Source organism: Oratosquilla oratoria, chromosome 32, assembly GCF_046742065.1.
Source record: "Oratosquilla oratoria isolate Oo_2021 chromosome 32, ASM4674206v1, whole genome shotgun sequence".
In the NCBI taxonomy this organism is placed as follows: domain Eukaryota; kingdom Metazoa; phylum Arthropoda; class Malacostraca; order Stomatopoda; family Squillidae; genus Oratosquilla; species Oratosquilla oratoria.
The window spans coordinates 29,944,319-29,969,751 of NC_134808.1; the positions used below are offsets into that span (position 1 = coordinate 29,944,319).

Sequence of the window (25,433 nt, forward strand, 5' to 3'; positions counted from 1 at the left end):
TAACAGGAACAGTAATGGTGACAGCATTAAGAAAAGAATACAAGACTTGTCTTGGAAAAAAGTTGAAGGGTTTTCTAGAACAGACAGCAAACACTTAACATTGAGATGAATGTAAGATTGAGGAAGGCTGAATGTGATATTTTAAAGAGGATGAAAGAAGCCATCCTCAGAAATCTACATTTAAAACTAGATTTTAAAATAATAATAACAACAATGATACCCTGCAGCTGGAGAGATTAGGGGAGGAAATTAAAAACCCACTCCTATTTGTTTGACTGAGGGATAACTGCAAAATACCTGTAGTATGAACACAGAGATGAAAAATCAAAATAGGAGTAATAGGAGTTGTGGCCTTTGCTTTAAAATCTTTCAGGAGTACTTTGACTTGGTTTTACTACCTGCCATCCTGAATATGTCCAGGACCCAAACTTCATTGTACATTTCTGGTCGTCGAACGGGAACCAAGTAATGTCGATTTTGCATGTTGACTTGAAGATGCCCGGTGGAATGTAAAGGCAGTTGCCGTTGGCAGATACCACGACTTTGGTTTGGTAAGTTCCATCAAAGCCCTCTTCAGCGCTATAGGGGGGAATCAACAGTAACACGGCACTGGGTTAGTCGCGTCAGGAGGAAACAGCAAGATGGTGCATGTTGTTGGTGAAATCGGTCAAAGTAGCTGGCTAGATTTTAGTACTTGGTTAATTTTGACTGGGTTAAGGATTACTATCAATGACTGGACAGAAATTTTTTTGTGAATAATTAGACAAGGCATTTGGATTATGACAAAAAGGGTGATTGAGTGTGGTTTTATTGTCTGGTGAATTTCCTGGTTGAAGATATGACTGTGAGTTATGATAGAACTGGTTCAAAATATACATGATTGATAAGTATGCTAAAATGATTAATGGCTATCATTAAGCAAACCAATCATACAGAAGTTATAATGAAATGATACCTTCAGACTAAAACAGTTTGTTGGGGAGATGATAACAGAATGAATTCCTTAATATTACTGGCAATGCAGTTTCCCCTATTATTTTCTACTTAAATAATGACAGGAAGTTGTAAATTTATATGTACCAACACATTTGAATACATGTGCAGGCATCCCCAACATACACACACACACAAACAGATACTCGATAGAGAGGACTTACTAAACTGGGACAAGAGAAACACAAGAGGACATGGAAAGAAAATAAAAAAACATAGCTACAGAAGAGAACTGAAGAAAAACAGTTTTCCACATAGAGTAGTGGACACTTGGAACAAACTGGATAATGAAATAGTATGCACAAAAACCATTCATGAGTTTAAAAGTAAACTAGACACTGCGAGATACAAAGGCGGGACACCACGAGCATAGCTCCCCTTCCTGCAAAATACAACTAGGTAAATACACACACTCATAGAATAGGAAACAGGACCCAATGAGCTTTGGTCCTTTCCTGTATACTACAGTTGGGTAAATACACAGATCAATGGTGTAGTGGTACTACATTTGAACACTAATTCAACAATCTGAATTTGAGTCCCTGCCCAGAATTGAAAAACATCATAGCACTGCAAGTCAGCACCCAGCCCTGGTGGGCAATGAGTAAAAGTGTGTATGCATTATCCATAAATTGAGCCATATGTGCACTCCTGAGTTCTCATCAAAGAAGATACCATGATAACAGTAGTGAAAGATAGAAAGCAGCATCTAGATGAGTCCTCCAAAGGTTGACACTACCTCCTATAATACTTCTTGTCCATATAAATGACACAGTGAAGGTATAAAGTAAACTAACATGTTTGCAGGTGACACAAAGATCATCAGAAGAAAGTTAAGGACTGTTAGTTCTTCCTAAAAAATTTAGACAACATATACACCTTGAACAAAGAGTGGAAAGTGAATTTCAATACACTTGGATAGGAAATGGCTAAAAACGTCCACCACTAAATTATTCAATGGGAAATGAAAACATTGTAACAATTACCAAGAAAACAATTGAGAAAAATATGGCAATGTCAATAAAGGATACCCTGCCTCCTGACAAACATACCAGTAAGAAGGTGGAGCCATAAAATTGTTGAAGAACATAAAGATGATTATTCACACACAGGGTGAAAAATTATGAAAAGAAATAAGAGATCCTATGTGATATGAAAAAAAACTATAGCCTTCTGACAGATGCATAAACTCCTGGAAAAACCTAACACATATCCTCATGTAATAGTCAAATTTTTGTATAAGTTGACCCCCTATTTGTGTCCAAAAAATTGAGAATTTTTCATATACCTTGTATAAAAATTGGCACTACTTTTTCAGGCCTACTGTAATGGATCAACAGTAGTGATGCAGTAATCCCTCTATTAACCTATGAATAACCACCCTTACTTTTTATAACCTGTCTTACCATATATACAGCCTCATATTATAGTGTATAATTACATTCCTCTGTTGATTTGCTGAATGAAAAGTTATAACCTTGGTTATTTAAGGTACTTTTATTCACATCTTTAACCAATTATAATTGGTTATAATCAAGGTACCTTGTTCACATCTATTACCAGTTCATTCATCACATTCTCACTGGTATGCACATTAACAAGAAACTGATGTAATCTTTTCATGCCAAGTGTTTATAATTATCGCAATGTGGGTGTTCCATGTGAACATTTTAGAATGCCATCAGTATCATTTTTTTTTTTTTACTGCTCCTCCTTTTCCATGAATAGTTTGATGTTGTACCAACAGATGATACTGGTGATGCAAGACAACATTTGTTTATCAGTGTATCATGACATGCTGATGATGATTATTTAAACTTTCAAGTATCAGTTATTTACAGATAAACTACAGAAACAAGTCTCCAAAGCTTAGAGTGCAGGAGGTTTGAGCTATAGAGGTCTGGTGTGAGCTCAACTCAGACTACTAGCTCAAACCCTGTGCTTTTGGTGCAAAGGAAACTGTAGTTTTTAGACAAATAATCAATAATTCTTTTTTTTTGTTCTTCATTATTTTTCATAGCAATTTGGCTCCTAGATGTTTATTTTTGACTCATTCCAATCATGAATTTCATCTCTTTCAAAATAGCACATAGTTATGAGTTGACCCCTAATTTCAGCTTAAAAAAAAAAAAAAAAAAAAAAAATTACTATTACTCGAGCACATGCAATAGATGATATAGCCCAAACTGGAACCATACAAGATTTTGAAATAAGGTATAACAATTGAAGAACGAAAGACAGGACCCATTGATTGTAGCTCCCAACCTGTATACTATAAGTACATAAGACTGAATAAACACACATACACCATTCACTTCTGAGAAAACAGGAGCATATTGGAGGACTAGGAGAAACTATAAATAGCATACCTTGATTACCTCCTTCCATACTAGGTAGTACTTTTCTTTTATTTTGGCTAAAGCCAGATAATTCTATTAATCTCCACAGCAACCCTCTTGTTAAGAGGGGAGATTATATTAGAGTAGGTGTATATTTACACTCAGTCCCTTGAAATCAAACTCTAGAATATTATTTTTTTTTATACCAGCATAATATCAGTAAATGTTTAGTCAAAGTATTTTATTACAAAAATAATAGAGTCAACTGCATGGCCTTATGTGAACAGCCTATGATTATGTGTGAATGATGATAATGGATTAGTGAGGCATGAATAACAATGAAGAGAGAGGCAAAGTGACTGAAATTAATAAATGAGTAAGAATGGAGAGGATAGGCTGAGTGGTTCACAATGAAAATTGGATTATAGGTTAATAGGTCTTGCTCTCCTACTGCAAAAAGTCTGTAGGTAAAATGGGAAGCTATGAGCTTATATCTCTTCCTATTAGAAAAACTCTATCCAATCAATAGGTTTTACAAGAAGATAATATAGCTACTAACTAATTGATGAATGTTTAGTAGATTTTAGTCTTCCATATCTACTAACGTTCCAGATACATCTAATGGATAGGAGACAAAACGCAAACACTAAATGTCTAAACTGGATCACTTCATGGCATTCGAGAAAAATCAAAGCTTCAGTTGCTTTTCTTGTATTCTTTGGGGATAAATTTTGTAATGGCTGCTCTCTTCCTGCCTGATGATACTCTTAGACGTTCATTTGGAGCAGAACTTGTTTTAATAAGACAACGTAATCTTCATTATGCGTATTCCTTCTGGGTTTTAAATACTATAATGACTACAAGTGTTAATTTTCTCAAAGCAAGAAGACTGCAGAATATTATAATTGAAAGCTAATGTATACATATTCTCAAAATATTACAAGTCAGTAACACACCATAAAAATGAATCACATAACCATTCTATCATGGATAGAATGTGTATTACTTTACAGACATTATGAAATCTTTATACAGCACTACTAGTATTAATTTTCATCCTATCTAAATATAAGAAGTTCTTAATCAAGTTTGAGTAATATTATTCATCTTCACAGTGTCTATGTGGGCTTTTCTTCAACAATATAAAATTCTTTTGAAAACCCTGGCATTGTAAAGAGGAATTTGAATTGGACTTTGCATGTTACCTTACATTAAAAAAAGAAAAACAAAATTGAAAATGAAAAAGGAAAACAAATACAAATACTACACCAGATATAACTGTGTATAGATAAATGTTCATGTGGGAAAATACACAAGCAGAAATAAAAGTTCATCATGGTCATTTCAAATTGGGCTCCTTTCACCTTCAGAGTGAATGACATATGAAATATCAAATAAAGCATATAGTTGATCTCTGAGAAGGAACACATGATGCTGGAGATCAAAGGGTGTAATCATTTATATAGAATCCTTGTACAGAATGTATACCTGAAGTTTTTCAAAGACAAGTATCTTGATTTCTTACATAAAAGTTAGCTTTGGCATCTGAAGCTCTTAGAAACTGAAAACTGGACTACAGTCATCTGAAGATTAAAGTTATAAAATTAAAGATAGAACTTACCTTTAAGCCTTGCTGAACAAAATAATGTCTTTCCTGTTTAAAAAATTCTGCAAATCAAGTAAAAAAAAAAAAAAAAAAAAAAGGACTTGGAAAAAATAAGAAAATGTTCTACATGCCTTTACATAACACTGACACTAATTAAATGAAAAGGATCTCATACTAACCCTTTCAACTTGGTGTTCCACTTTTGTGATATTTACTCAACTACAAGATAATTTGATTCAACTGAGGGGCCTACAAGCATCAAAGGAAGCATCAGTTCATTGAGACTCCCCTGTCCAATACTAACACCTCAGTGAAATAAAATTACCTGACAAGTGTCACCAACTTGAAGGAGCTAAGAACTCAGGTCCTTTAATCAACATTATCGACACACAAGCTAAATCCAAGTTACACAATGAAATTACACATTGGCAAATTGTGTGGCTGTATGTGTATGTGCACTGGTATATTCTGTTTTCAATTAAGGTTACATAAAGATAATGATTTTTTTATTTTTTTTTCAAACTTCCATAAATTTTTTCTACAGACATAATCACACCAGAATGTAGTGGTACATATGAGGTTCTAGAACCATAGAGGTACTTGCATTAAATTAGCCATTTTGAATTATGATACATGAGTTTCAAACTGTATTCTCTTCATTTGAATGATATAGATTAAGATACCACATTGGACCTTTTTTTCATTAGTCTAATCAGCCCAGTTAATGTTTTTTTTTTTTTTTTGGGGGGGGGGAAAGACAGCCATCCAGGTCCAATGATACGCTTCCATGGTAACACACATTTTAACGGCTAATACTCTACATGTTATTCCTTGATAATTTTCACTTTTCAGTGCAATGCCTCCACATGTCAAGAAATACAATATATATCCTATACCTCCCTACTCTGTTACCTAGACAACAATACATTTTTCTAGAGTAATCTGTGAGCCAATCTGATGGCTGTTGCAGGTTACCAGGAAGCTGTGGGTCTCCTGCAAGGAAGACCAGGGGCAACAGACCAATATTGAAATGGCTATATATATAAAAAAAAAAAAAGTAGTTTAAACACCACTGTCTCTAACTTAACATTAGGTATGGATACCCCTTCAGTTTTAGATGCCTCATATACATTCTATTTCACTCACCATAGTCTTGGGTCATGTACTGGATCTGTGATCAACAGCCATTACCCTCTTAGATGAGAGCTCATAGCTCATACTATCAGATCTATACCTCTCTCACACATACACACACATACAATAAGAAAAAGTAGAAAAAAAAAGAAAAGGAAAAAAATGCAAAGTACTGGAAATGGGTGATAGCTCAAAAAAGTCTTTAACTTATTCCTTGGGAAGTGAATCCATTGCAAAAGTAAAAGAGGAGAATTTTCTTAATAGTGTTGATAAAGGACAACCTGCCACCTGACAGACATAGCAGGATTACAGGAGAGACATATGGACTGCTGCAGAAGATTAAAACTGCTTTTCAATTTATAGATGAAGAAATTATGAAAAAACTCATTGAAACTCAGATCAATCCAAGACTAGAATATACATTAGTGGTATAGTCCCCACACAGAATAAAGGACATAAACAAGATCAAGAGAATACAAAGAAGAGGAACCAAAATGGTCCCCAGCCTGGCAGATAAGTCATGCAAAGAGAGAATAATAATGCTGCTGCCAACTTTGAAAGATCAAAGAGAAAGAGGTAATATGATTACATTATTCAGGTCCCTATAGGGGATAAATTACAGTGACAGAAGAAATTTCTTAAGGATAGGAGGGCTTTAAGAGGTCATGAGAACAAATTAAGGAAACCTACATGTCTAAAGCATGTGAATAAATAGTTTTACCTACTGATGCATAAATACTTGGAATATCTTAGGTCATATAGCCCAAATTGGAGCAATACATGAATTCAAATCTAGATATGATAATTGGAAGTCAAGAATATAGATTAAGCTGGGACTGTGCATGAATTTGAGACATGGTATGATAAATTGGAAAGTTGGAGACGGGACCCAATAAGCATTACTTCTTTCCTGTATACTACAATTATGTAAATATAATTAGGTAAACATACGCACACATGCACACCAGTCTCTCAAGGCATGTACCACCACAAGTATCTTTTTTAACATTTATAAGATTCTCTGGTCCCAATCTCTCATGAACATTGAGATGACTGTGTGTGTGTGTGTACCTAGTTATATTATATGGGAAGGGGAACTATGCTCATAGTGACCCGTCTTACATCTCTCAGCACCTAGTTTGTTCTTAAATTCTTGTATGATGTTTGTACTCACTATTGTTTTCTCTAATTTGTTCCAGACATCCACCACTCTGTGTGGAAAACTATTTTTTCTCAAATCTCTTCTATAACTATCCTTTTGAGTTTCTTTTCATGTCATCTTGTTTTTCTTTTGTCCCACTTTAATAAGTTTTCTCTGTCAAGGACTTCCATGTCTTTCATGATTCTGTAAATGGCAAATAGATCTCCTCTTTCTCTTCTTTGTTCTAGGGTTGCCAATATATAAAGGGGGAGATAAGGAAGACCCAACAAACTATAGACCGGTCTCCCTTACAAGCACAATAGCTAAAATATGTGAAAAAGTCATCAAAAGTAGATGGACTAAACATCTGGAAGAAAACAATATACTGAATCCAAAACAATTCGGTTTTAGACAAGGAAGATCATGTGCCACAAACTTGATTTGTTTTTATTCAAGGTTAATAGATATAATGCAAGAAAGGGATGGATGGGCAGATTGTGCTTTCCTGGATTTACAAAAGGCGTTTGATAAAGTACCACACAAAAAGCTACTAAGAAAACTTGAAACAATAGGTGTACATGGAAAATTATTTAAATGGATGGAAGATTTCTTGCATGGGAGAAAAATGAGGGGGGTACTTAGAGATAAAAACTCGACCTGGGAAGAAATGATAAGTGGAGTACCACAAGGTTCAGTACTAGTTCCGATAATGTTTGCTATATAGATGACATGAATGAGGGTGTAGAATGTAATACGAACTTCTTTGCAGATGATGCAAAACTACTAAAGAAAGTACAGAAAAAGACTGTGAATCATTATAGAGAGACCTAGACTGGGAATGGAGCCAAAAGTGTAAAGTGAACTTCAACATTAAGAAATATATTAGAGTTTAGAAAAAAAAAAAAAGGACAGTATAAAATCAGTACAAAGGAAGTAAAGCAAGTTCTGAAAAGGACCTAGGAATAATTATCACCAAAGACATGTCCCCAGACAAAGATATAAACAAAATAGAGAAACCTACAATTTACTAAGATCAATAAAGATTGGAGTATGCTGCAACACTATGAACACCCTGTAAAAATATATATATATATATATATATATATGAATTAGAAAGAATCCAAAGAGCAACAACACACAAAGATTGTCTAACCTGGAACTACCAACCCTGGAACACAGAAGAGAAAGAGGAGATCTATTGGCCATTTACAGAATCATGAAAGGCATTGAAGTCCTTGATAGAAAGGACTTATTAAAGTGGAATAAAAGAAAAACAAGGGGACATGAAAAGAAACTCAAAAAGTATAGTAATAAGAGAGATCTAAGATAAAAATAAATAGTTTTCCACATAGAGTGGTGGATGTCTGGAACAAATTGGATGAAACAATAGTGTAGGCAAACACCATACAAGAATTTAAGAAATTAGATGTTGCAAGATACAAAGACACAAGCATAGCTCCCTTTCTAATATAATACAACTAGGTAAATACATACATATATATATATGCAGAATGATCACTAAAAAAACACGTGATCCAAAATTTTTGCTGGTAACCACAAAGAAATTCGGAAAAAAACAATAATTCAAAAGTGCTTGGGAATTACTGTTTCTTTCTGATTTCCTTTGTGGTTACCAGCAATATATATAACTTATATATATATATATATATATATATATATATATATATATATATATATATATATATATATATATATATATATATATGATGGAGGTGGAAAAAGAAGTCACGGGTCTAGTTCCAAGTTTTTTAAGTTTATTCCTGACTGGTTTCGCTCTATGCTCTGAAGAAGCATATAGCAAAACTGGTCAGGAATAAACTAAAAAAACTCAGAACTGGACCCATGACTTCTTTTTCCATCTTCATCAACTTATCACAATGTCCCAGCATATATATATATATATATATATATATACATATATATATATATATATATATATATATATATATATATATATACATATATATATATATATATGCACAAGTTTCAGAAAACACACGTGAATACACAAATTATGCTAAACACCACAGTGAAAGAAAAGAAAAACTTGGAATCCGAGCGCTTTCGTGATATTTTTACATCTTCAAGGATTACATTCTCTTGTAATCCTAGAAGATGTGAAAATATCATGAAAGCAATCTGATTCCAATTTTTTTCCCTTTCTCTGTGGTGTCCAGCATTATATATATATATATATATATATATATATATATATATATATATATATATATATATATATATACATATATATATATATATATATTTATATATATAGGGTGTTTTAATAAATTTTACACTGTTTTGGAAAGGAAAGAAAGATGTCATATCTTGGCCAAAAATCGATGTATTCTCAAAATTCAAAATGCATCTCTTAGATCTTTTGCCAAATACAGCCCACTCAAAGCTGCCCTGAGCCTCCACACCAAGGGCTTTTTTCCCCTTATAAGGGAGGTAGCCAAGTCAAAAGGCAATTACCCACTCCCCACCATTCCACCACTATTCTTAGGTCCTCATGGATGATGGGTTATCCCTGTATCATGCCTACTGCCCTGGATCTGAAGCAATGCAGCAAGTCACAGCACATCCACAGCAAGGCCATTTCATTTAATCAGTGATCCTCCCTCTTCCTCCCCTCTTGCAGAAAAAAGAGAAGACATGGAGAATTCCCATCAGGCTGCATCAAAATAGTCATACATAAACACTCCCTAACCCCCATCACAGGATCATCTATACTATCCTCTGCCCACCCCCATCTCCTGCCATATATATATATATATATATATATATATATATATATATATATATATATATATATATATATGTATATGTATATATATACATTATATATATATATATGTATATATATATATATATATATGATACATATGTATATATATATATATATGTATGTATATATATATATATATATATATATATATATATATATACACATATATATATATATATATATATTTTTTTTTTCTCTCTCTTCAAGAACTGTTTGATATAAAGACCTCCTAACTACATTTTTTACTTTCTTCACACTGCTCAAGGCTGTAAAACAAGAAAAAATATAGAGAAAAAGTAGTGAAATGCACCAAGAGTGGAAGATGGGAGAATGAAAATAAAGAAAGAATTGGAAATGGTAATTAAAAAATCTGTATTACTGGGCTAGGATTGTAGGAACAGGTGTAGAGGAATATTAAGCAAAGTTAAGACAGTGGTTGAAAAGTGAAAGTTATTTGTTAAATACTCAAAGGGGTGGGAAGGAAAACCAAGAAGACAACAAAACAGCCCAGAAATGTTGAAATTTGACAGCCATGTTTATGAGGAATGGAATCTGGAATTTTCAATCAAGTATGTGTGGCCTAAATACTTTTTTTTTTACAATGTTGTCTGCAAAGTAGAGAAGGGAAGAGAAGTGAAAACAATATTAAATAAAAGTAAAACTAAGCCATAAATCTAAGAAAAAAAATTATAAGTACCATGCATTAGGTTACATGCATGATAGTTTACACACATGTATAAAAAAACTTGAAAGAATACAAAGAGCAATCACAAAACTGGCACCAACACTCTCAAAACTATCATATGAAGAGAGACTACAAAAACTTAAACTACAGACACTAGAGCAAAGAAGAGAGAGAGGAGATTTGATAGCTATTTACAGAATCATGAAAGGCATAGAAATTACTGATAGAGAGAATCTGATAAAATGGGATGACAGAAATACAAGAGGACACGGAAAGAAAATAAAAAAAGACAGCTATAGAAGAGATTTGAAAAAGAACAGCTTTCCTCACAGAGTAATAGACAGTTGGAACAAGTTAGATGAGAAAGTGGTGTGTGCAAAATCAATACATGAATTTAAAAATAGTTTAGATAAAATGAGATATGAAGACGGGACCCCACGAGCATAGCTCCCCTTCCCGTAAAATACAACTAGGTAAATACAACTAGGTAAATACATGTATAAAAAAACTTGAAAGAATACAAAGAGCAATTACAAAATTGGCACCAATACACTCAAAACTATCATATGAAGAGAGACTAGAAAAACTTGAACTACAGACACTAGAGCAAAGAAGAGAGAGAGATTTGATAGCTATTTATAGAATCATGAAAGGCATAGAAATTACTGACAGAGAGAATCTGATAAAATGGGATGACAGAAATACTAGAGGACACGGAAAGAAAATAAAAAAAGACAGCTATAGAAGAGATTTGAAAAAGAACAGCTTTCCTCACAGAGTAATAGACAGTTGGAACAAGTTAGATGAGAAAGTGGTGTGTGCAAAAACAATACATGAATTTAAAAATAGTTTAGATAAAATGAGATATGAAGACAGGACCCCATGTGCATAGCTCCCCTTCCCGTAAAATACAACTGGGTAAATACATGTATAAAAAAACTTGAAAGAATACAAAGAGCAATTACAAAATTGGCACCAACACTCTCAAAACTATCATATGAAGAGAGACTAGCAAAACTTGAACTACAGACACTAGAGCAAAGAAGAGAGGAGATTTGATAGCTATTTACAGAATCATGAAAGGCATAGAAATTACTGATAGAGAGAATCTGATAAAATGGGATGATAGAAATACAAGAGGACACGGAAAGAAAATCAAGAAAGACAGCTATGGAAGAGATCTGAAAAAGAACAGCTTTCCTCACAGAGTAATAGACAGTTGGAACAAGTTAGATGAGAAAGTGGTGTGTGCAAAAACAATACATGAATTTAAAAATAGTTTAGATAAAATGAGATATGAAGATGGGACACCATGAGCATAGCTCCCCTTCCCGTAAAATACAACTAGGTAAATACATACATGTGTGTGGATATGGTTTGTATTATGTGTGTGTGTATTATTACCTAATTATATTTACATAACTGTAGTATACAGTAAAGGAGCAATACTTATGAGGCTCTGTCTCTTACTTTCCAATTCATCACCACAATTGCCCTTTTCCAATCAAATGGCACAATGCCTTATTTCAATGAACACATAATAAAACTGAATCTTGTCCACTAGTTGGTCCCCACATCTTTATGTATCCAGTTTGAGATCCTGTCAGGTCCTGAAGCTTTTGTCACATCCAATGATCCCAGGAGATTGAGCATTTCCCTCACTTCTACATTTATAGCTTATAAACCTGGTTTTTTGTTCCCTTCACTTTCCTCTAAAAAAAGTGCTCACTTTTGTTGATTTCAACTGGAAAGATTTATTTATTATTCATATTTGCATTTATTCACTACACCTTTTTCAAAATTTATTTCTTCCCTGCAAATTCTTGTATAGCCATTCCTAGCTTGTGTGTATTTAGCTAATTGTACTTACCAAACTGTAGTATACAGGAAAGGAGCATTGCTCACTGGGTCTGTCTCCTATCCTCTAATTTTCTAACATGCCTAGACTCAAATTCATGTACGATTCCAACTTAATCTGTAGCCTTGCTTTCCAATTATCATATTTAGATTTGAACTCATGCATTGTTTGACCTTGGGCTATATCACTTTCTAAGCTATTCTGCATATTTATGCATCTATACAAAAAATTGTATTTCTTCACATCCTTTAAACATGTACACACACACACACATATATATATATATATATATATATATATGTATATATATATATATACACCAATGGCTTTTTCCCCCTTACAAGGGAGGTAGCCAAAAAACAAAGGCATAAAATCCACTACCACCGATTCCATCCCCATATACTCCACTCCCATTACCCCCTCCCTCCCTCTTATCTTGGCTCCTCCTGGATGACAGGTCATCCCTGCATTTCACCCACTGCCCTTGGTCAGAAGCAGTGTTGCAAGACACAGCACATCCACAGCAAGGCCATTTCATTTACCGTAATTGGTGAACCCCTCTCTCCATCCCCTCATGCAGAAAAAGAGAAAATGGGGAAAAATCCCTTTAGGCTGCATCAAATTATTTCTCACACATATTCCCTCACCACCCCCCATCCTTCACACATCCCATTTCATGCATCACAGCATTATCCATACATAACCATTCTCCATTCACTCTTATCTTCTGTCTTTTCCCATCCTTCCTCAACAGACATTCCTCTCTTTCCCAATGCCCCTTCTACCACATCCATCCATCTCATCCTTGGTCACCCCCTCATGTTCACTCCTTCCACCTCTGCCTTCCACACCTCTTTCACTATTCTTTCTTCACTCATTCTTTCCATGTGTCCAAACCATCCCAATGCTCTTTCATCAACCTTATCTCCCAACTCCCTTTCCATCCCCATTCTCCTCCTTACCTCCTTGTTTCTTATCCAACCTAGTATCCCCTATCATACTTCTCAGGCACCTCATCTCAAACACATTCAAACTCCTCCTCTCTTATGAAGTCCCACCTTTACCTTAAACCACTCACTCTCTTCATTTCTGATTCTAACACATGCTCTACTACTCTCGTAAAAACTCTTGACTGCTCTTAACAGCTTTCCTCCTATCCCATATATCTGCAATACCTCCCACAGTACCTTCCTATCTACTCTGTCATAAGCCTTTTCCAAATCCATAAAGGCCCAAAAAACATCCTTACCTTTTCCTAAAACTTTCTCATGTATCTGTTTTACTACAAAAATTGGATCCACACAACCCCTACCTGTCCTAAACCCAAACTGTTCTTCACCAATTACTCCCTCCTATAAGCCTTCCCAACTACATTTCACAAACTAATCCCTCAAAAACTACTACACTCACACTTTTCCCCCTTTCCCTTGTAAAGTGGAACTATACAGGCACTCCTGGCACTCTACCCTTTAAAAAAAATAAAAACATTAAATAACCTCACCAGCCAGTCCACTATCACTGTACCTCCTTTTTCTAGACATTCTGCATGACACCCATCCAACCCAGGTGCCTCACCTGTTCTCATCATCTTAACCTCATCTTTATTTCTCCTCCATTTTCCTCACTCATCACTGTCATTTTCTTAGTGCTTCCCACTGCACCTACCTTTCCTTCCCTATCCTCCTTCACACTTAGCATTTTCTAAAATACTCTGCCCATCTTCCTCTTATTGCTGTCTCTTCCATTATCATCTCTCCATCTGCACCTTTTACCTTTTCTCTACCTGATTTGCCTCCTCTTCCTCTCTTAATTTCTTTTTTATTTCAAAATTTTCTATCATACTCTTTGCCCATTTCACATCTGCTCTCCTCTTTGCCTCCTTTATCTTATGCTTTACTTCTCTTCTCTTTTCTTTGTACCTCTCATATGATTCTCTCATCCTATTTTGTTACCAATCTGTGAATGCTTACTTTTTCTCTTCAACAGCCTTCTTTGCTTCCTCATCCCATCACTCACTACACTTCCTTCTATTTCCTCCTGTCCTCCTTGTTCCACACACCATCTTTTGACACCTTGTGACTCCCTCCTTGCACCATCCCCGTTCCTCCTCCACTCCTAGTTCTACTCTATCCTTCACCCCCTCCCACTCCTCTCTCAGCTTCCTGTACTCCTTCTCCTTTTCTTTCTCATTTAAACACTTTAAACACCTCCATACCTTCTGTCCTTTTCCTCTTTCTCCATCTATCATTCACTCTCAACTTACCTTCCACCAAAAAATCTGATATTCCCCCACTGTCTCCCCTTAGAACATGTACATCCTTAACTCTTCCTACTCTTCTGGTTACCACTATAAAGTCCATTAATGCCCTATCTACCACCCTTCCATCCACTACCCTCTCCCATGTGTATTTAAGCTTGACTTTCTCCCTAAACACTTTATTTGCTATCATCAGCTCTCTTTCTAGACACATTTCCACCATCAACTCTCCACTATGATTCTTTCCTGGAACTCCACACTTTCCAACCACTTTGTCTACTGGTTCATTTCCTACCTTAGCATTAAGGTCACCCAACACCACTACATGGACATTTATCCCTAAACCCTCTATGCACTCATTTAAATCTGTCCAAAAAGCCTCCTTTTCCTCTACACTCTTCTCACTACCAGGCCCATATGCACTTACAAAAACCCACATCTCCCTTCCCAGTTTGACCTTCATCCACATTAATCTTGAAGAAACCTCCTTCCACTCCACCACATATTTACCTATCTCTTCACTTACTAGTATAGCCACCCCTTCTCTCCCTTGTCCTCTCTTCACTCCTGAGACCCTCCCAACTACACTCCCAAACTCAAACTCACCTCTCCCTTTTAACTTAGTTTCACTCAATGCCAACACATCCATCTTTCTTCTCACAAACATACTGCCTATCTCTTCCCTTTTACTCTCATCTGTACCACACCCACACACATTAAAAGACCCAAACCTTAGGGTTCTGGTTGGAAAACTCCTCCCAGACCCTCTTATGCCTTTGCTTTTTTTTAGGAATGTCCCCTTTGGGGCTACAGGGAGAAAGATGCCTGGTCCTATCCCCATCCCATTTTTGTCACCTTATGTGACTCAAATGGGTATACTTGTTGACAGTATTCTTTTCCCCCACCACAGGTTTTGGCAAAATAAGAAAATGAATATTCAGAGAAGTACCATAGTACAGGATAGTAACAGGAGTGGGGGGACAGCATAACAGAGGGACAGTCACAGCATAATAAAGTATCATCATTTCTCTATGAATAGAGATTTCCTCTACCACAGACAAAATGATGTATGGCTGTGGTCCATAGGGATGCCCCATGTAGACCCTAAAGTATCAGCTGCATGCTACTGAGCAGCTTTTAACCCCACAATAACATGCACCAATACCCCATGACCTCTTAAATCCCTCCCATCTTTAATCAGATCTCTTCTGTCAATGCATTCTATCCCCTTTGGTGACTTGAATACTGTATTCATATCTCTCAAAGTTGGCAAACCAAATACTTTTAGTCTTTCCTCATATGGTTTATCTACCAGTCTGGGGATCAGTTTTGTTGCTGTCCATTGTATTCTCTTAATCTTACTTATATCCTCCATTCTGTGTGGGGACCATACTATTATGTGTGTGTGTATTTACCTAGTTGTATCTTACAGGAAGGGGAGCTATGCTCGTGGTGTCCCATCTTGCACACACTATTGTTTTGTCCAATTTTTTCCAGGCATCCACCACTCTGTGTGGAAAGCTGTTCTTTTTCAGGTCCCTTCTATAACTGTCCTTTTTTAGTTTCTTTTCATGTTCTCTTGTATTTCTCTTATCCCAATTTAGTAAGTTTTCTCTATCAAGGACTTCCTTGCCTCTCATGATTCTACAGATGATCAATAGGTCACCTCTTTCTCTTCTTTGTTTCAGAGTCGGTAATTCCAGCTTTGACAAGCTCTCCTCATATGACATTTTTGAAAGTGTTGGGGCCATCTTCATGATTGCTCTTTGGATTCTTTCAATTTTCTTTATATTCTTTTTAAGTGATTGTGTGTATTTACCTAATTTACTTAACTGTAGTATACAGGAAAGGAGCAATGCTCATTGGATCCTGTCTCCTATTGTCTAATTTTGTAACATACCTATACTCATATTCATGTATGGTTCCAATTTAATCTATATCTTTGATATCCAATTATCATATTTACTTTTGAGCTCATGTGTTGTTTGAGCTTCAGCTATATCACCTAAGCTATTCCACATATTTATACATCTATACAGAAAACTGTATTTCTTCACATCATTTCGACATGTGGTCTTTCTTAATTTATTTCCATGACCTCTTAAAGCCCTCCTATCTTCAATCTGATCTCTTCTATCAATGCAGTCTGTCCCCTTTAGTGGCCTGAACACTATAATCATGTCATCTCTTTCTCTTCAATCTTTCAAAGTTGGCAGACCCAGTCTGTCCCTTTTAGTGGCCTGAACACTATAATCATGTCATCTCTTTCTCTTCGATCTTTCAAAGTTGGTAGACCCAGTACTTTTAGTCTTTCCTCATATGATTTATTTTTAGGGCTGGAGGCTAGTTTGGTTGCTGCCCTTTGTATTCTCTCAATCTTGCTTATATTCACTCTGTGTACGGACCATACTACTGATGCATATTCCAGTCTTGGATGTATCAGGGTTTCATAGAGTTTTTTCATCATCTCTTCATCCATTTAATAGAAAGCCACTTTAATCTTCTGCAGTAGTCCATATGTCTCTCCCACAATCCTGTTGATATGTCTGTCAGGTGACAGGTTGTCTTTAATCAACACTCCCAAGTCTTTTGCATCTTTTGCTTATGTAATGTGTTTGCTTCCCAAGGAATAGTTTAAGGATGGCCTTTTCCCACTATTGCCCATTTCCAGTACTTTGCCTTTTTTGGTATTGAATTTCACTTCCCATCTTTGGCTCCATGCAAAAACAGTATCTAGATCTTTTTACAATATTCTACCATCTTCCTCATTTTTCACTCTTCTCATGATTTTTGCATCATCTGCAAACATGCTGGCATAGCTTGTTGTTCCTTCCATCATGTCATTAACATAGACAAGAAACATTATTGGTGCAAGCACTGAACCTTGTGGTACTCCATTCATTACTACTCTCCAGCTTGACATGTCTTCCATCCCTGATATAATTATACTTTTTTTTTTTGTCCACTAAGTCTCTAACTATATTCTCCTTTTCTCTCATCCCTTTAATAACTGTGTCCTTAGTTTGTTCTTTCATCTGCTGTGTCACTATATCTCTAAATACAATTTTGTTGTTCTCTTGGACTTTTCTCCAACCCTGTGCTTCTTTTGCTATGGACTCTTTATTATTCTTTAATTCCTCATTCTCATCTTTTACTTCTTTTAACTGTCTTTTAAATTCTTCTATTTCTTTAGTTAGGTTTTGATTCTCCTTCTTCAGTTCTTCCAGTTTATCAACTCCCTGGGTAACTAGTGTTAATCTTTTTTCGTTTCTCCTCTAGATTTACTAGTCGGGGGAGGTTGTCACCTCCTCCCTCATTAAATCCATAAAAGCAGTTATCTTCTCTTTCCATTGAGCTGCTATTATTTATATTTCTGCTTTTGACACCTCTGCGTCTTTGTTCTTCCTCATCTGTGTGTTCTGCACCCCTTTTGTTTACATCCCTTCTAACATCCGGGGCCCGCTCGTCCCCTTCCTCATTTCCTTCAATTTTCCTCAGTAATCCCTCTCTCCTTTTTCTTCACCTTCCCACTACACCATGAGCTTTCCCCTTCCCTACTAATACAACAAAGGTACTCCCTCATTGTTGAGATCGATGAAACTTGAAGTTTTCCTGGAGTTCCAAACTTCGCTGTCACTTCGACCAACGTGTATTACCTAGTTGTATTTACCTAGTAGTATTTTACGGGAAGGGAAGCTATGCTCGTGGTGTCCCATCTCCATATCTTATTTTATCTAGACTGTTTTTAAATTCTTGTATAGTTTTTGCACACACCACATTCTCATCTAACCTGTTCCAAACTTCTATAATCCTGTGGGGAAAGCTGTTGTTTTTCAGGTCTCTTCTATAATTGTCTTTCTTGATTTTCTTTCCATGTCCTCTTGTATCTATACCATCCCATTTTATTAGATCCTCTCTATCAATAGTTTCCATGCCTTTCATGGTTCTATAAACAGTTATCAAGTCTCCTCTCTCTTCTTCTTTGCTCCAATGTCTGTAGCTCAAGTTTTGCCAGCCTCTCTTCATATGATAGTTCTGAGAGCATTGGTGCCAATTTTGTAATTGCTCTTTGTATTCTTTCTAGATTTCTGTATGTGTGTGTATTTAACTAATTGATCTAATTACATTAACCTAATTGTATTATACAGGAGAGAAGCAATGCTCATAGGGTCCTGTCTCTTACTCTCCAATTATCAAACCTGGTTACAAATTCACATATGGTGTGTATGAGGTCTGTTAAAAAAAAATTTGCGGATTGTTTGAATTGCGCAGCTCCAGTTGGTTCCAGGGGAATCTGCTTGGTGTTGCTAAGTTCACACAGATCAGCTGATTATGATGCCATTTCCCAATTGCAGATATCTTTATTTGTGTATTAGCTGTGCAGTTTTTAGTGAAATCCGATTTTTTCGTTTGGTAGATTTCAGAATGAATGACATGAAGGAGCAATGACGTGCTGTGAAATTTTGTGTTAAACTTGGAAAATCTGTGACTGAAACTTTTTGCTATGCTTAACACGGCTTACGGTGATGTTGCTATGAAACGTACGGAATGTTTCAAGTGGTATGAGCGTTTAAAGGATGGTTGACAGTCCATTGAAGATGATGAGTGTCCTGGATGTCCTTCCACGTCAACTGACGATCCACATGTCGACAAAATCAACACCCTGGTGCAGGCAAATTGACGTCTGACTGAACTTGCTGAAGAGTGTGGGATATCAGTTGGATCTTGTTATGAGATTTTGACAAAAAGATTGAAGATGCATTGCATTGCCGCAAAATTTGTGCCATGCCTGATGATGGACGAACAAAAAGCCCATTGCATCCAGGTTTGTCAGGAACTGCTTGATCGTTCAGAAGATGAAAACTTCTTGTCCAGGATCATAACAGGTGATAAATCGTGGGTTTATGGTCTTGACGTTGAAACGAAGATCAAATCGTCCCAGTGGATGAGTGAAACCAAAAAAGCTCGCCAAGTTTGATCCAAGGTCAGGGTGATGCTGACAGTTTTCTTCGATGCTAAGGGTGTTGTTCACCACAAGTACCTCCCTGAAGGCTCCACAGTGAACCAGATTTACTACACTGAAGTTCTGAAATGTCTGAGGGACGCCATCTGTTGCAAAAGGCCAGAAACGTGGAGGAGTGGCAACTGGTGTTTTCATCACAACAATGCTCCACCCCATTCAGCCCTCAGAACTCGTGAGTTTTTGGCCAAAAATTCGATCACTGTTCTTCCCCATCCCCCCTACTCACCTCACCTTGCTCCTTGTGTTTTTATCTTGTTCCCCAAACTCAAAAGACCCTTGAAAGGAAGAAGACTTGAGATGATTCCCGAGATTAAGGCAAATGCGACAAAGGAGCTGAAGGACATTACAAAAGAAGTGTACCAGGACTATTTCAACAAGTGGAAACACTGTTGGGATAAGTGCGTGCATTGGGGAGGAGAGTACTTTCAAGGGGACCCAGATCTGTAACTTCTAAATAAAGTACATTTTTGCTTTATGACGTCAGTCTGCATATTTTTTTAACAGACCTCGTATGTGCATGGATTGAGCGCAGTAACCATCTACAACAGTAGCTACAGAAAAGCCAGAAAGTACATAACAAACAAGGGAGGAGAGAGGATAATTTACAGATCAAAGATATGTGGTACTGTACTCTATTAAATGCCCAGTGCAACAGCATAATTCTCATCAAAATTCCCCAGACAGAAATGTTAGATTTACAATAGAACATCCTTTGGAGAAGCTATACAGATTATCAAAGAGTTCATGAGCAGAGAGTTGTTTCATAATCTTCCCATTAAGAGCATATTTGGAGGTTTTAGATGAGCAGGAAGGTAAAGTTACAGGTCATTAATTAGAGAGATAAGAGCAATCACCTTTTCCAAATAAGCTAAATGTAGGAATGTGTCCAATCTAAAGGGTAAAAGTAAGTTGACAGGCAGACAAGGAACAGTTCACACAGGCAGAGAATCAGCATGGGGGCAGTTTTTGAAAATAATAGGAGATACTCCATTTGGACTGTAACACTTCTTAGAGTCAAGGCTAGACAAATCAGAAGAAACATCTTTGGAAGAAATTCAGATGACAGGCATGAGAAAGTCAGAGGAGGCAGTAACTGAATGAATATTGCTGGAATTACCCAAAATAATTATAAGGGAAAGTTTCAGATGAATCCAACTTTTTTTTTTCCAGAGGGAGAGTCAGCAACACAGCTGTTGCTACAAAAGATAGGCTGCAGATAAGATGTGAAGTTTTTGAGAATATTGGCCAGGTGTCAAAAATCATGTGAAAAATTAAAAGAAGGAAATTTATGACACTTCTAAGTGATATGAGAGTGTTTGGCTTGGCATAGGATAGATTTTTCATGATTCTTGGTAGAAGTAAATGGTTTATGATTATCAGAAGTTTGAAGGATACAGTACCATTTGTAAGTCTCATCCCTTTGATTAAATTTAAGCAGGTGTGGTTAAACCAGTTCTATATATTTAGGATTAGGAAATGTGTGCAGAATGTCTAACTCTACACCTAAAATGATAACCTCTTTGATACATGTTGCAATTAATAAGAGATCATGAGTATGGAAGCAGTAATAATTTCATGGAAAATCAAAGGTATAGTTTTACAATACTGTCAATAATGCCAAAATGCCAAATATGTCTGTATAAGGGAGAACCTTGAGGCAACAGTGAAGCAATATCAGTGACAGAGATGAGATTATAATTGGAGGTACCCAAAGAAGAGAAAAGTTTAACAGAATAAGTAGAAGGATAAGTGATAAGAAAGAGATCTAGAATGTTGCCTACATTTTGTTAGATTCATCCAATCATGAAGATTTTGGTCAAGTCCTCTGTATAGATAACAATACTCTGTTCTTACTTTGTCATAAAATCATGAAGATTTAATTTGACATTAGAAAACAGATGAAAATTAGGTGCCCAATTTGAAAAGTCATGCTTGTGTAAACCATGTTCCCTTTAGTGTGAGATCTGTATCCACTGAACAGTACAATGGATCTATTTCCATTGTTTTAACACACAACTCTTCTTTTTCAAAACAGATCAGCTATCATACTAGGCTGAGATTTTACATATCCTACTGTGTTTTTGATATTCAACATCAGATTTGAAACATATGGCTGTTTTGCAGTTGGCCTTGACAAAGAATGTCATGCAAGATGAAAATATTTATATTTCAATTGTATTTATATGTATTACATTTATCTGAAGTATAGTCTCATTAATAAATATTCTCAGTGAAAAGTCATTGTAAATGTTGAATGGAAAAGGTGGTAGAAAAATGCAGGTCAGATTAGGAATGCTATATATAATGCTGAAAGCTTGTGCTACTTCATACTATTAAAACAATTGAATCTGCACACTCAGACAAGAATTATTCTAGGAAATGTATTTTAATGGTCAAATGGCATGTAGCCTCAATTTTCACCTGTAAGACATGACATACACTCCAAAGTTATCAAAGTTATCCAGCCATGACCATCAGGTTGGCATACAAATCACTTAAAGGGAGAAAGTTTGTCTTGTCTGTATTGCTTGGATGATGGAGAGTGCAAGATGACATGTTCTGTGTCCTCTGTGTATTGACCTGGAGTGTTGAATTTTTTTTTCTTAAGGTTAATTTTGTGTTAGTATCATTTGCTAGATGGTGACCTGAATGTGAGTGTTTTCTCTTTAGGGTCATGGCTGAGGTGGTATTTTCATATAGTCCTTTGGGCTTGAAAGTTGTGTTTGAATGTTGTGTATGAATGTGTTTCTGTGAAGAAGTGCTCAGGTGCTGAGGGTGGGTGTTGGAAGACTATTGAATAGTATGTTGCAGGTGTGGGTTTCTTGTTGCATCCTTTGGGTTGTGGTTCTCTAATATAGTGTGGATTAAAGGGATCTTACATAGATTTCTGTTCCAGTTTTTATCACATGCTGCTTTATAGAATTTAGTTTGTTTCTGACTGTATTTTTTGTGCAGCCTCTTATCTCTAATGCTTTCCTTTGTATTATCTGTAGATTTTCTTACCTCATATACTTTATTATAGAGACCTGGGCTGTAGTAGCACATTTTGGTGTGATCCTTATGAATTAGCTGTATAATGTGATAATTTTTTATTTTTGTTCTTGGAATCCTTGTTTTGTACCTCTTCTTAGATGTGCTTTTTCTTTCTTTTGTGTATATTTAGGCAGGCAGATAATGATATTTCAACAAATAATTCTCAATAACTATGACTTTTTTCTTTTTTTTATTCATCTATTTACTCATTCATATATTCATTTACTTATTATTCTTTGTGGATTAAGACAGAGACATTAGTTCAAGTGGGTAGTAGTTCTCTGCCTAGAAGTAGAAACTGTGTATTTATCAAACAAATGCCTTATGTCTGGATCTCTAATGCTGAATATCAAAAACTCATGCTGGATGGATGGATTAAAATCCAGTGCTGTTGTATGAAGCATCCAGAACACTGTATGCCTATACAGTTTATACTCTATTTCTATGGGTAATATACAAATAGCTACTGCTGGATAACTAATGCAGAACATCTAAACAGCCAACAGAGCATTATTTCACAATGAAATTGTGTCCATATTGTTCTTTGTCAACTTTTGACAAAAGACAATCACAATTTGTATAAGGAATACTGGGATGCCGACAGTACACTGTTTTTGCAAAGCTTTCCAAATTTCACTGATAATCAAAATAAAATACACAGCAGAACAAATATAACAAATTGATATTGCCTTGTAGTAACGATTTAACTGCTGCTTTCACATATAAATGCATATGATTTGAAATATGATAGAGAAAACATGAAATCCACAAATATGACCACAGTGGTACTAAATCTAGAATATGTAAGTAATATCTGTCGATATCTTATTTTAAATAATCACAAACACTAAAGTAAGTTATAAGTGAATGATTAATGATTTTTTATGCATGTGTCCTCTTTTCATTTAGATTGAAGACACAGTGCTTTCTAAAAAAGAAGAATACGAAATGCCACTGTGGTTATTTTGGCGATGCTGTTATATCTCCAGTAAAAAACACACAATATTTTTTGTCTACATTATTCATAGTAACACTATGTAATGTCGTATGGTAATTGGGTATTTGTCATTTAGCACCAGTTTCTTTATGGATGCCATGTGTTCCAGTGAATGATACATATAGAACTACATTCCTGTGAGGTGTTCAATGAAATATTCATGTTTGAATATCAGTTTCATTTAAGATTATGTAAAAGCAACTTGCTGCACTGAAATATATTTAGAATAATTCTTATTGCCTTTAGTAGTAGAAAAAAACTGTATGATAAACGATCTTTTTAGTACAAATGTTGCAGTGTGTTGAATGTCAGTTTCTTTTATCAGATGTCAATATCCTGCAGCAGAATATTCAGTATCAAAGACTGTGTCATTAGGGAATAAAATTTCTTTATGTAGCTCACTGTTGAGTTGCTAGTGTTAGTAACTATTCTACAGGAATAAATCTATTACCTTGTGTATAGGTGGTTATGTTCATTAGTATCAAAATCTTTGCTTTGGATAATCCAAGTGCTGTACACACTTCTGTTTTATTTCTACTTGAAAAGAAAGGCATTTAGTTCTCAACTAAAACTTAGCACAATCATAGTTAACGAAACGGAAATGTTAACTGATCCCAAACCAGTTAGGTTAAATTGGTCAAGAACCACTAGACCACTACTTAAAACTCCTGATTTGAGTCTTGCAATAAGCAGACTCCTTCATATTAGTACGAGAGCAAGTTTGTCTGCCCTTGCCTCCTTCTTTAGCTAACCTGCCAGCCACTATAGGTCCATGAGCCGAACTTGAGTTGACATCGTTGAGTGTCGAAGGGAAACCAAGTAATATCGATTTTGCATGTGCTTTTGAACATGCCCGGAGGTATATACAGTAGGGAACCATTGCTTTTGACCACAACGTTGGTCTCGTAGGTACTGTCAAACCCTTCATCGGCACTAGGAGTTGGTGAAAAATAGAAAACATACAGTTTTGTTAAAAAAATGTTGTATAATTATCTGATACAGTGTGAGGAATGAGTTTAGTTGTTCAATGTTTTTCTTATTTATTAGTAAAACCTGAAACATCAGTAAAGATTTTGTAAAATTGTAATTAGATTAAACTGTCAATGATTTATATCAAAAGGAAAAAAATATGTGTTGGTGGCTGATCTGAACTGAGGAGAACGAGTTAAAGGATGTTTATTTAATTATTTTGATCAAACAAATCAACATTATCCAGCCTGATCCAATGCTGCTTAAAAATATACTTGAAAGACTGACATTCAAACTACCAATGGTATATCCAATGATTGTGTACTTGTCAAGAATCTGGACTTTAGTAATCACAGAAATTTACAATCTGGACCATTAGTAAATATCAATAAAACTACATTCATTGATTTTTTTTATTACAGTTATAAGCTTTACATAAATCCAAGTTTCATTTGATGTAATATGTATTGTGTGAATGTTGATGTTTATGTATTTGTGTGGAATGTTCAACTATGCATTAAATTAAGTCCTCAATTGCAACAGAATACGTACATACACTACTATATTTTCTTTAACATAAAACATTTGG

The 25,433-nt window shown here is 35.5% G+C and overlaps 1 protein-coding gene across 1 annotated transcript in view; it reads right to left on the reverse strand.

Annotated features, from left to right (window-relative positions):
• LOC143017565 (neuronal acetylcholine receptor subunit alpha-7-like) overlaps positions 1 to 25,433 on the reverse strand; it is a 407,747-nt gene that overhangs the window by 350,300 nt on the left and 32,014 nt on the right. Inside the window, exon 5 of the mRNA XM_076172352.1 lies at positions 399 to 579. Within this exon, the coding sequence (XP_076028467.1) occupies positions 399 to 579 (181 nt within the window). The remainder of the gene's footprint in view (positions 1 to 398; positions 580 to 25,433) is intronic.